We start from the raw sequence: 14,284 nt of genomic DNA, 5'->3' as shown, positions 1-14,284 counted from the left end.
TTGTCTGAACAGCAGCATCGATGATGCTGATTCCCATCATGGACGAGGATTTGATAGCTATCAAACACTGTCAGAAGAGAACAATCTCTTGGGCTACTGTAGTGTGTTCTTTTTCATTTCCCTGTTAAAGACTGTTGAATATTTCTTTATAAAAGGAATATATTTAGAATATAGGGGATGTTATGTACCATGTTTTAAGGTAATTCATATTTGGAAGTTACACTAACTTGATAACATCCTTTCATGTCTCCCCACATTATTTAAAGCCTCAGAACCACATAATGCAAGGTCAAATTTAGCTCTGGAATAGGTGGGTGCAAATCTCATTAACTTCAATGGGATTTGCACCTCAGGGCTAAACTTGGTGCACAGGATATAAATTCTCTTGCACTGAGGGTGAAATTCATTATTGTGAATGAAATAATAATGCAATGGAAAGAGGCTCAAATGTGATCCACCCTTTTTCTACCTGGTTACCCTCTCTGCCTATTGAAAACTTGCAGAAGACCAAACATACAGAGCATAAACAGATGGGCTTCTATGGGCTCCATGTAATCTAGGTTCATCTGCTCCACTTTGGCACACACTGGCATTTGCATTAGTTTCTTTCCCTCCATGCATGCATTTAGATGATAAAACTTTTTCCTTTCTCTGGGTTTATCACACCAAATTCTTAGCAGATTTACCCAGGTGTCTGTATGCCCAGCAAGAACCATTCAGGATGGATCATTCTCTCAGTCCAACACTATCACCTGCTTCTTCCCTGGATGGAAACTTTAAGAACTCTTGAAACCCTATTCTGGAGCAAGAGACAGAGAAACTTGCAAATTGCCATTGAATATTGAAAATAGTATTATTAATATGATTTACCTCCAGAATGCGGTGGTGGTCCACACAACAGTACCATTCCCTGACCCTGTCGGACTGACACTGTACTTCTTGTTCTTGTCTTGAAGTTTTCAAGGTCTGTTAGCAAGAAAGAGTGCATGAAATGGCATTAGTATTCTCTTCTGGAAGGACTGCATATGTTAGGGCTATTTATTTTATTTTCTGAGGGAGATACAAAATGAACATCGGTTTGGAAAAGATATTTGTAGAAGTCTGCTCCTAAGACACAGGCAGAACAGGCTGTTGCCTAGCGTAGCAAAACATTGGAGGAAGCAAAAGGTTCAATAAATATTTGGGTGATTGTGGACTGGTACTGGTGGACATTCACCTCGGGCAAAGTAAACTCTTTGAGATAACACTGACAATGTATTATGCTTTGCAGATAATGTTATAACACACAATGAAAGAAATTATTGCCATAAATTGCCATTTATCCTTATTTATTTTATAATCCATGTCTGTTTCCCCACAGATTATGATTCTTTCCCTTTTGGATGAGTCTTTGTTATCCATGTCCCATGCAACCCACATGTGGATGCAAATCTGTAGTTCGGAACATGGAAAGATTCACCATGGTGAAGCTCCCTGCTAACACTGACATTCATTCACCAACGTATGTTAGCTGCACAGTGCTTTATTGCACTAAATTCCTCAGTTCATTTCTCTCCTGTCCTTTCCTGGAGGTATTAGACACTGTGAAAATGTGCCCCCCTCTCTCCCTGTCTTGCACAGTGAGCTTGAGAAAGTTACTATTAATCGTTGAGGTTACAATTTGTGACTGAACTAGCAGCACCAAGTATTGATCAGCAGCATCAGCTGCCATGGGAATTCTATGCAAGAGCTCTAGTATATTGAGTCACCCCAGTAGCCTTTTTATCTTATACAGTGGCTTGCTTTTAAATTTCCATTCTGTTTTTCCTTTCGGTGCAGCTGAGCCATTGTTTGCTGATCTCAAAATTGCTGTTTGGCGCAGCAGAAAAACACAGAAAATACACCTGAGATAAGTGAACAACAGGAATGTCATTATACTGTTAGAAAGTGAAAACAATTATACTTAATTTTTATCCCCTTTAGATCTTTTCGCTACGGAAGAGTTAACACAGGTCCATAGATAGTGCTCTTTGCTATTAAGACGACTCCATTTTTCATTTTAGCCACAGTGCTGTTCAGGTATTAATCTCACAGTAGTGTCGTAGATTCTGAACCTGCAAAACAGTTACGGATGCACATACCTTTACCCTCCAGTGTAAAGCTACACAAATGTGGAAACTGTTTGCAGGGTTGGGGCCTCATTCTCTCTTATGCCTTGGGATGAGTGCTATGCCCGATCACAAAGAGACTTTTTGGGGACAAGGCAAGCGTTTATTATTCTTTGTATTGTGGTAGCACCTAGGAGCCCAGCCATGTTCCTAACTGTCAGGGTGGTTAAGCACTGGAATAAATTGCCTAGGGAGGTTGTGGAATCTCAATCATTGGAGGTTTTTAAGAGCAGGTTAGACAAACACCTGTCAGGAATGGTCTAGATAATACATAACCCTGCCATGAATGCAGGGGACTGGACTAGATGACCTCTCGAGGTCCTTTCCAGTTCTATGATTCTATGGTCCAGGACGCCATTGTGCTAGGTACTGTACAAATTCAGAACAAAAAGACAGCCCCGACACCAAAGAGTTTACAACCTAAGTAAAAACAGTAATCAGAAGGCAAATAATGGGCAACAATTAATTATAAGGTTTATACAGATTTTAGCACAGTTCTGCTGTGTCCTTATGCTATACATTTTACTATTTTTTAAATGACTGAATAACATTGCACAATATTCGGAAGGTATATGGCTTGTGAAGGGAGATAAAGTAAATTTGTGCACTGCTGTGGGTTAGTATATAAACCTGTTTGTTAGCCTGAGAGAGAATTTTGGGTTTGACTTTTAATACTCTTACATCCTTACTAATATGTGTGAAGAACAAAGGACAATGATGCTGTGTGTTGCATTTCCCACAACCAGATGGGGCTTTTAGTACAATGAGACAGATAAGGGATGGAGCTGAAAGTGTTACAGGATATGGTGGGAGTGGTACTATATGAGCACACACTTGACATCTGCCTCAACTCCTTATCTCAAAGCAAGGTCAGGCAACCAGTCAGGAGGGGCAAAGGGAGATTGAGGCAGAAGGTAAAACACTGAAAGACCAGAGGAATGCCTGCCCCTAAACGGAGCACAACCTCACTTCTTACCCCTTCCATGGGGTACAAAATGGATGGGATGAAGACCCCGACTCATGACCCTCCAGAACAGAAAATGACCATAAGTTATAAGGGGTGTGACTAGGGTCGTGTGTTGCAGGTATATTTGGGCCTGCTAAGAAGAAGGAGTGGGAATGGGGAGTGGGAAGGGGAATGAGAATGGTAATGGCAGAATGGAGGACTGGGAATAGGGCAATGAGGAACAGAGACACAGGTAAGGCTCTGCAGCACCAGAGCTGGGAAAGGGACACGGGGTAAATGCTCTGTGGCATCAGAGCTGGAAACAGAACACTGGGACGAGGGAGCTCCATCGGTGTGCGTAGCTAGGGGTTAGAAGAAGGGTCGTATAGAACTGTAGTTGTGGGAGGGAAGGGAAAACTCTATCGGCATATAGCGATAAGCCTGACTGGTGTGAAGGGCTTCAAAATATGTTTGCTTGGAACTAAACCCCAATAAACATCACATTGCCTGCACTTTGGACTTCTGGTCTTCTGCTTTCCGTCTGCATAACAAGAACCAGGGAAGGGGGTGAAGGGAAAGCCCTCTAACACTGTGAATGAGTTGTGAAAATTATAACAGTCCAAAATATCAACATGGCTCAGTTCCTTTTGGAGTCAGTAGACTGAGGCAATGATAAGTAAATTGAGGCCAGTCAGCAATTGGCTAAGCCCTTTACATGATCAGACCCTTAGGGAAGATCAAAGTAACACATAAGTCTCAAAGCTATGATCCAAATTAAATAATGTGTCATCATAATTTGGGCCCCAATTCTGCATTGGATCAACTGCTGTGGGCCATTGCGGTAGGACTCCACAGGGAGAAAGAGGTTCATACTGGCAACCCTGATTAAAGATTGGGAACATACGTAGCAAAAACAATGCAGAATACAAAACCATGCATAAATAAGGAAGAAAAAACAGAGTCATATTCCTTAACTGGGAAGTTACTGAATGCTGAGAATCAAGCAACAGACAGTTGTGGGTGAAGAGAATGCCTTCACACTCCATTACTTTGGTTGTAGCCTAGAGAAAAAACAATGGTGATGTCTTTTCAAGCAGGCAAAAATATACCTTTAAAATTAATAATACACAAATGGGAAAGTGGTGCTTTTAAAGGTCAAGTCCTGCATTCCTCATCCTCCCCAAAACTCCCACTGACTAGTTATGACTGTGCAAAGAATGTATGATTGAACTTCATCCTTGCTGAGGATGGTAACATAAGAACTAATGGCCTGAAACCAAGTCGGGAGAAAATAAATTAAATATTAGGATTTTTTTAACCGTAGAACCAGTCTGACAATGGAATAATCTGCCAAGGGAGGTTTGCATACATAATAACAAAAGCACTAGTGATTTTCAAAACAGAGTCAAGAGATTGTTGCAAGGCAATTCTGCCCCAGGGGCTTGAACTGCAGGTTTAAACATGTGAGGTAGTCCACTAGGGCTCCTCATGCGGGTATGGGTTGCAGGATCAGTTCCCCAGAGCAGGGGGACTAACTAGATCAGTGGCTCTCAATCAGTGGTATGCATACCCCTTGGGGGTACTCAAAGGTCTTCTGAGGATACATCAACTCATCTATCTATTTGCCTAGTTTTATAACAGGCTACATGGAAAGCACTAGCGAAGTCAGTACAAGCTAAAAGTTCATACAGACAATGACTTATTTATACTGCTCTGTATACTGAAATGCAAGTACAATATTTATATTCCAATTGATTTATTTTATATTATATGGTACAAATGAGAAAGGAAGCAATTTTTCAGTAATAGTGTGCTGTGACCCTTTTGTATTTTTATGTCTGATTTTGTAAGCAAATAGTTTTTAAGTGAGGTGAAACTTGGGGGTTACACAAGACAAATCAGACTCCTGAAAGGGATACAGTAGTCTGGAAAGGTTGAGAGTCATTGGACTAGATGACTCAGGAGATCTTTTTCAGTCAGTTCAGCTGTGATTTCATTCACGCACACAGACATCTTTGCTCAGGTGTAAGACTTCACCAACGTCACTTCTCTTCAAGTCAACAAGTAAAGCTTTAACATTATCTCATTTTTATTTTATTTTATTTATTTTAAAGTAAGTTTCTAGCCTTTGTGGTTGTGGAGAAAAGTTTGAAAACATGAAGCAAGGACACACCAGAGGCTCAGAAACCAGAACGCAAATAAAAAGAACCCCTTTGGAAAAAAATCTAATGATTTTTAAGCCAATATCAGGGTTGGGTTTTTTTTGCCAGGCTTCAACGTTTGCGGTTACTAATACTGTACAGCCGGGGCTAGCTCTTCAACCCTTACTCATATCGATGAGAACTTAATCATTGAAATAGTCCTATTGGCCTCAGTGGGACTATTTGCATGAGTAATGGCCACCAACAAGTGTAAGGGTTGTACAATGGGGCATTCAATAAGCAAAGCCTGTGTGCGTGCATAGGTAAACATACACATTTAACAAATTTAACATTTAACAAATAATTATGACACTACCACAACCACTATTACTACCAATTAATAGAATCATCTGGGAAATACAAAGTTAAACCTGCACAAATGAAACCATTTGGAGAAAAATGTAATGAGTAGTATTGATGATAAAAAAATCCAAGGAAAAGGCATCATGGTTCCGCGCATCAAGGGAGATGTATGTATTTAAAATGTGTCCATCTATTTTGGAAAGAAAATTTTAAAAGCATGATAATGTCAAAGTCCTGCAGACATGTAGTAATAGACTTTTTAAGCTGTGACTCAGCTATTCAATTATTCCTCCACCATAGATTGAAGTATTTAATTTTGCATTATATAAAAAGGCATGGTACAGACTGTACATAATACAGTTTTCAGGCCCTGATCCTGCAAACACTTCTGTGGGTGTTTAATTTTAAAACTGGCTGCAAAGGGAGAATTTTTTTTAATATTCTGATTTACTGCTCTTGGGGATTTTGCTGGTAAGGATGGTTTAGAAAAAAGTTCTTAGGTCATTTGTCATGACACCAGTAACTCTAGTTCTTTCAGCATGGGAAAAAAGTACACAACATAATGGTAAGTTTAAACCCAGAGCTGGTCTTCTAGCTTCTTTGTGGGTGTGAGAAAATCACTCAGAGGACACCAGTTTGATGGCAAAACAGCCAGTAATCTATTTATGACAAGAAAATGATTATAACCAGGGGAAAAAATGTCTCCACTTGAGTCAGCTGCGGAGAGATGACAGAATAATGGCCAGAGCTCATTTCCAGGTAAGTTTCAGGTTATGAATATAGACGATCATTCATCACTCACGCTAACATTGCAAATTACTGAATTTGTAAATTAGGCCTGTGTCCTGCAAATGCTCATGCATTACTCAGCCTTACACTGTAAATAAGGGCCCTACTGTGAATCTGTTACTCACATGAGTAGTCCAATTGGCTTTAGTTGTGAGTAACTTTTCACTGATGTGTGTAAGAAGGATTTTCAATCTAGTCCTAAGTGAACAAACATGAATAAAACTTAAAGGCTGATGCATCACAAAACATATTTCATTCCCTTATTTTGAAGTGCATAGTTTTGTTTTATTTATGCATCTCCACAGTGTACATATGAATTTACTGTGGTACATAGTATCTTGCTATTGCATTTTTTTGTGAGAAGTGAGGATAAATTTTGGCTTTTTTTGACTTATTTATACAAATATATGGATTAGTGAAGTGCCAATTAAAGAGGTTCTGCTTTACTCTTGATGCTGTGCAATGTGGATACACTGCCTAGAAACTTGTATTCAAATAGTTACAAAATGTTCCATTTCAGAATTAAATTCTGCACAATTGAACAATCAATACATGGAAGCAAGAACACTTGCCATACAAAAGTTAAATGCACTTGCTGAAAATTTCCCCAGAAGCAGCTTTATTGCATAAGTGGCACTCATACATTTTATTCCTTTGATTTATGCTATCCTCAATCAGTGGCAACACACCTTTCTAGTGCCTCTCCACCTCTGCATGAAGAGTAGGTGGGAAACTGTTCTCTTTACTTTTTACCATAAAGATCAATGGGATGGCATCGGAGAAGAAATGAAAATAAGCCTTTGCAACTTCAGATTATTGTGAATTACAGTGCAAATGGTGCAGCTATGTATATTTCCCAGAGTGACTATCACTCCTAACCTGTCACGTATTCTCTACAGTCTGGCTTGCCCACAAATTCTCAGATTCTAGATAACATAAGGAAGATTTTATCTTTCTTTTAGTTAATTAAAAAAATAATTACATAACTCTAAAAGAGCTCTTGCTACAGTATTCTGACTTTCTAGTTTGTGCTTTGTAAACTAGATGAGCCCTTAAAAGTCATGAGACTCAGAACATGAACTTTTTTAGCCAATTTTTAATTAGTTAGAACTAGGAAAGTAATTAACAGATTTACTTGAAACTCCTTAGAAAATTCAAGCTTCACTCTGAGATTACGTGCTGAAAATTTGACGTGGTTATGCTGTGGTTTTCAAACAAAAACAGAGGGTGAAGTCCTGCATCGAGTGCAAAACCGAACCGTTGCTTAACTATGGAGTTGCAACGGCTCTGCCACAATGCAGAATAACATAAGAATGGCCATACTGGTCAGGTCAATGGTCCATCTAGCCCAATATTGCATCTTCCAACTGTAACCAGTGCCAGATACTTCACAGGGAATGAACAGAATTGAGCAATTTTCAGGAGATCCATCCCTTATCACGCAGTTCCAGCTTCTGGAAGTCAGAGATTTAGGAATACCCAGGGAAGGGGGTTGTGTCCCTCACTCTTTTGGTTAATAGCCATTGATGGATATATCCTCCATGAACTTATCTAGTTCTTTTTTGAACCCAGCTATACTTTCGGCCTTCACAATCCCCTGGCAATGAGCTCCACAGGTTAACAGTGCATTCTCTGAAGAAGTACTTCCAAATGTTTGTTTTAAACTTGGTGTCTATTAATTTCATTGGCTGACTCCTGATTCTAATGTTATGTAAAGAGGGTAAATAACACTTCCCTATTCACTTTCTTCACATCATTCATGGTTTTATAGACCTCAATCAGATCCGCCGTTTGTCGTCTCTTTTCAGAGCTGAATATTCCCAGTCTTTTTAATCTCTTTTTTCATATGGAAGCTGTTCCATACCCCTAATCATTTTCTGTTGCCCTTCTCTGTACCAATTTCTAATATATCTTTTTTGAGATAGGGCAACCAGAACTGCATGATTCATGAGAGCTTGTTCTTAGATCTACACTGAGTGAGGTGATAGTATACATATTGCATAGTGGGGCATTTTCTAAATTAGGAGCAAGTGGGTGACATGATCTGCAGCAGTTTGCCATGCCAAATATAATTCACTTTTTTCTCCTGTCTTGCTCCTTACGTTGCTTGTTCAGCCCCTGTTGCTCCACTCTTTCTCAACCTATTTCTCTCTCTCTCTTACAGCCCATTTTCTGTTGTCTGGTTCCCGTCCGCACCTTTCTGTTGCTGACGCTCTCCATATGCTTCACTCTCCTATTGCCAAGATCCGCCTGTTCTCTGCCTTTCTGTCTGCCATTGACCCAAGTTTCCTATCTCTCATCTCTTCAATTTTTTCTTCTCCACCATCTTCTTTTTTTCCTATTGTTCCTAAAATTTAAACTAATTTCAAATATCCCATTTCTTTTCTTTCCCCCGTCACAGATCCTAGCAAATGCCTCCTGCCAGCCACACACTAGACAGCTGTGAGGGGAAGCCAGGCCTCTGTGCTCTGGATCCCCTGGGGTGTGTTTGTGAAGGCCTTGGCTGGCCTCTCTGGCACATTTTCTGGGCATTGACTCCCAGTCTGCTACCCCTTCTTGGAAATGAGGATCCTCAGCCCACCTGCTTGGGGCCTCCAGGACCAGCACTGACACCCAAGATCCCCAGCAACCTAAGCACACCCTTTTCCCCGAACTCCACCCCAAAGGTGTGAAGATTTTGTTTACAGTTTAACTCTCTCAGGGGCATGCAGAAGCAGTCCACACACACAGAGAGTACAGTGTAATACTACTATCCTCTTTTATACTTAATGATGCAAAGCGCAGGAGACTACAGATCATACAAAACAATAAACATCTAAAACCACAAATATCCTTCATTTTCTACATGCTACAGGCGCTGTCAGCAATGGTGGACCCATATACATATAGGCAGTCATAACAAAGCACTTTTTCATAGTACAACTCCACAATATTAATCAGTGTTCATAAGTTGTACAGACTTCACCAATCCATAGCACCCCCTTCCCATGATGACATCATCTCCCTTTCTTTGAAACCCACACTGAAGGAAGGGGACATCAGTTGACTCATTTTTGGACAGTGCATCATAGGATCTTTGACTTTGCACAGCAAGACACACATTCAGAGTACAGGGGCCAGAAGGTGGCAAGCAAAGAAAATGATTCAGCCAGCAGCCCCGCAGCAACACAAGATAACTTCTTCCCCTTCTAAGAAAGCAGGCTACCAAACAGAATATAATGCCCAGGTTCCTACAGCACTTAGATAGCAGGTAACAGTAGAGCTTTGGTAATATGGGCATGAAGACGTACACAAGTTGGATGGGCTTAGATCAGCTGTGTTGATAGAGAAAAGGCACGGTCCTAACTTTCTGTAAATATTCTTTATAAAAAGACTTTGGATAATTAACTCCGCTTAAAATGAAAATTCTGAGATACAAGAAATGTTAATGCTCCCAATGTCTTAAACAAATGAACTTCCCAGTGAGAAGAACTCAAATTATGTGAAGTGACTGAGATGAATAAAACATTAAGCATCATGAAAATATACAGATATGGTTACCAGTGGTGTAGTACTTTCACCACGCTGTCAGTGATGTATCATACAATTATTTGGTCTTCATTTACCATGGGAGTTTTATAACTTAATAGGCTACCAAGCATGACATGGAGAATTAAACTATATATCACAACCGCAAAGGGTTATGTGAGCTTTATATAAGAAATAGGCTTCAATCATTATACGGTATAAATCTCCAATGAATTCTTGATTATATTGGTTTCTAAACAATTTTCTTTGTTTAAATAAATAAAAGATGTCGTCACATAACAGAAATCAACAATAGTGAAGGTGAAATTAAATAAATTTAAATGAGGCTTTGCAAACAACTGAACAGAAAAAATGCTTTATTTGAAGACTGGGGGAAAAAACATTCAGGCTATGAGAAAAGGTTTACGGATTGATTCTGACCTCAATGACATTGATCACACAGATTTAAATCCACAGACTTCATAGTGTGATTACCCTTGATTTACATTGGTTTGCGATCAGAATCAGGACCACAATCTAGTTCAAATTTGTAAGTTATAGTATCAAGAGGAGATATATATTAATGATTCATATTGTTCTACTGGCTGCTTAGAGACTAACCAAATTGGTTAGTCTCTAAGGTGCCACAAGTACTCCTTTTCTTTTTGCGAATACAGACTAACACGGCTGCTACTCTGAAACCTGTCATATTGTTCTGTGATGCCCTTGACTGCCCATGGATAGGTACCATCTTTAGCTCATCTGCTTACAAACCCACCTGGGTACATTGTACTATATGAAAGTAATATCTCTACAAGACAGCACCTTCTCCGTGTAACATAGTGGTAGTACTGGATATTGAGATTCACAGATAATAGAAAGCCACTTTCTATACAGTACAATCCTTCCACACCCAGTAAGATATTGGTAATGTAATAAGAGATCAGCTCAGTGCAAGGTATGCTATGTCATCCTTCATTACGGGTAAGTACATGTGGTTCCCCCAATCCACTAATCAGAAGTCAGTAGACACACATATTTTTGGGAATACAACCAGCCCCTACGATTTGCCCAAACGTCTTCATCAATAAGACTATGATGCCATCGAGGTACTTGCCACTTCATCACAAAAGTTCATTTTAATAAAGCCAAATGCAAAGCTACATATCTAGAAACAAAGAATGCAATCCAGAATAGGAGACGGTATCCTGGAAAGCAGTGAATCTGAAAAGGATTTAGGGGTCACAGTGGTGAAACAACTGACCCTGAGCTCAAAGTGCAATATTGTGGCAAAAAAAGGCTAATGTGATCCCTGGATGTATACCCAGGGCAGAAGTGAACAGGAAGGTGATTTTACATTTGTGAGACCAATACTGGAATGCTGCAGCTTGGGGATTTAACTAAAAGGGTTGAGTATATTTTTGTTTCATTTATTTATTTAAAATTATTGTGGAAGAAGGGAGTCAACTTTATATTTGTATGTCAAGTCAATAAGAATATTTATATGTAAGACAAATACGATGTGACAAAATTGAGGACCTCTGAGATGATTAAAAAAATCATCCCATATTAGGCTGTGTGTGTGTTCAAGCACTTCATTAGATCAGGCCCTCAATCGAGGTATCCCAGGATAATCCAGATTTTTTTGTGGCAGCAAGGTCATGTGTGAGGAGTAGGAAATACCCTTTCTAGTCACGTGATCAAGGGAGAAGCTTTATACCCTGACACTGCATTTCACGGTTGGTTTAGCAGATGATAAAAAATAAGTGGGAACTCATTCTGAATATAATACTTATTCTCAGATACCAACCACTGTCAAAAGCAGGATATTTAACTTGATGGACTGATGGCCTGAATGTGTGTACAAAATCCCATGCCCTACTCATCACAGATTGCTTGCATGATCAGTAACTACAATTTATGCTGTATTTTGTTCAAATGAGTATTAATTATCATATATTTTTGTTTTCATCAAACCAAATATCAACAAAAAATCAACTACTGTATTGGGGGAAAAAAACAACCCAAAAACGAGCCCTCACATGTACAACTGTTGTGTGTCTGCACAATTCCACTAAGTGGACATTTTAATGGAATAAAAAGAACTGGTAATTGAAAATTACTCCTGAGAATAGAATTTTTATGTTAGCATTAAAATGTAGGGAATAAAGAAATACAAATCAAGTAGGTACATAAAATCTGCATAAATTACACTGTATGTAAATTTCTATGGCCCTTGAGCATCAATAACTTATGCACTGTCTTGTTCCATAATTTGTGATTATTTAATGATTGCAAAAAATGAAGAAGATGAAGAAGAAAGGGTTGAATCAGGGACCTACCTTCAAATCAGGTTTTTATTTTAGAGCCTTGATAACAAACTAAATAAGACAGAGTTTCTTTTTTATAATTTGCTTAAAAAAAACCAAATTAACATCAATATGCATATATGAGTTTTGGTTCTATTTAATCTGAGCGTTCCAAAATAGCACAAATTTGTTGTTAAGAAATGATAATATTGGTAGGTGAAAGTTATACTACAGGGAAATTATTATGAATTTACATTCATTTCATAACAGCCAAAAGGGCTATACAAACCAGACAGAGGATCGCTTCATCAGCCATTGGAAGGTACCAAATATTTAACAGGGCACGGAGATATCACATTCCTATTAAGAAGCAAACAGTAAATTTTCCAACTGACACTGCAGAGGGGAGATTATCAGGCAGTAAATAACCAGAATATCGGTATGCCACCAGGATTAACATAGTCAATTTTAGCAATCTGCAATGACCATGATTGTCCAAGACCTGTTTTTGTCTCTCTCCAGAACATATGTCCAGAAGCACAGCAGCTTTGACCCAGTGCTGATTCAAAATATTGTATCACATGCTGAAAGCACCACTTTCTGGTTTTCCATAAAGGTTTTCCCTTTCATGTATTGTTTCAGCCTGTTCTTGCTTAGGATGGGAGTGTGCTGACAGGGCCACGTCTAGTGGTATAGCTGGTTGAAAGAATAATGGTAAAGTAGAATGGTTGAAAGAAAGATGACTTGATCATTAGAAAATTATTGTGTTATGAATCTTGATTCTGTCTGCAAATTGCATCTTTTGGCATTCTTTGGCTTTGCTGTTCATTTGGAGATATATATTTGCTGATTATTTTGCATTTTTGTGTTGCATAGTAGAGATCAAAACTTATCTATAATTATACCTATAAATAAGGCATGCCCTGACTTTGCATCTAAAATTCCTAAGGAAATAGTGGAGGAAAAGATGAACCATGTATTTTAAGAGTGGCAGCTGTGTTAGTCTGTATCAGCAAAAAGAACGAGGAGTACTTGTGGCACCTTAGAGATGAATAAATTTATTTGAGCATAAGCTTTCATGGGCTAAAACCCACTTCATCGGATGCATGCAGTGGAAAATATAGTTTATTTTTTAAAAATAAATTTATTTGCCTTTAGTGAGGAGCTTTAATTCATTATGTGATGCAAATTATAAAAATGAGGAACACAGATTAAAATAAAATCAAGCAACACTAATTAAAATAGCATTTCTTGATTGTGCCAAATTCTGCTCCAAGTTAAACGGATGCATATCAAGAGTAACCAAGAGCAGAATTTGATCTAACAATTCAAAAACTTTGATGTTATTAAATATCAGCAAGAGGAAAGCTGGAGAATACTTTAGGTCTTCCATGATGTATAGACATGGAACTCACAAAAGTTACAAATTCAGATTTGAATCATAACCCTAAGAAAGCCTAAAGGGAGTCTAATTAAGTTCCCCTCAATGTGTATGTTATGCCAAAGTAGATTCCATCAAGAATTAACTATTCAGGCCTTGGCTATTCATTCATAGGGCCAGATTCAGGGGTGAAGTGTAATTTAAATTCCCTTACAATAACTATGATTCCATTAGACTGACTTCAACTCCCTTAGAGCTACTTTCTCTCACTCTGCTGATGTCTAAGGGAGGGTAAGTGATTGTTGCGCATACATCTATGGCCCAGTTGAGGGTGTAAAGAGGTATAAGTTAAAGTAGCCACCATACTACTTTAACTATACCTTCTTCCAGTTCTTTGGTGTGTAATTTACACTGACTTAGACCCCCTTAGATATCAGTAAAATGGATTTAATCAGCTCTAACACCAACTAAGTGAGCATAAGGGAATCTAAGTTAGTGTAAGGTGGTCTGATACATCTCCTTCAGATTTGGTCCATTGCCTTACATAATATATATTAAGAAGATTTACATTGTGCAGACCTAAGACTACAACTAAAACAGCAAGGGGTGCTGTTCTAAATGTATTGGACACCACAGAGGCTGTGCGTGATGGGGGCCTTCTCCTCCGACATCTGCTGGCGCTGTAATAGAGAAAAAGGAAC

The 14,284-nt window shown here is 38.8% G+C and overlaps 1 protein-coding gene across 7 annotated transcripts in view; it reads right to left on the bottom strand.

Annotated features, from left to right (window-relative positions):
- The window catches only part of LOC311523328 (contactin-4), a 648,631-nt gene that overhangs the window by 173,260 nt on the left and 461,087 nt on the right, over positions 1–14,284 (bottom strand). For all 7 annotated transcript variants that reach the window (XM_084633191.1, XM_084633189.1, XM_084633193.1 and 4 more), the window contains one exon: positions 871–966. In XM_084633191.1, the coding sequence (XP_084489317.1) occupies positions 871–966 (96 nt within the window). The remainder of the gene's footprint in view (positions 1–870; positions 967–14,284) is intronic.

Source organism: Lepidochelys olivacea (genome assembly GCF_965140295.1).
Source record: "Lepidochelys olivacea isolate rLepOli2 genome assembly, chromosome: 7".
In the NCBI taxonomy this organism is placed as follows: Eukaryota; Metazoa; Chordata; order Testudines; family Cheloniidae; genus Lepidochelys; species Lepidochelys olivacea.
The sequence above is the reverse complement of the archived record's forward strand: the minus strand, read 5'-3'. Positions and strand labels throughout refer to the sequence as shown.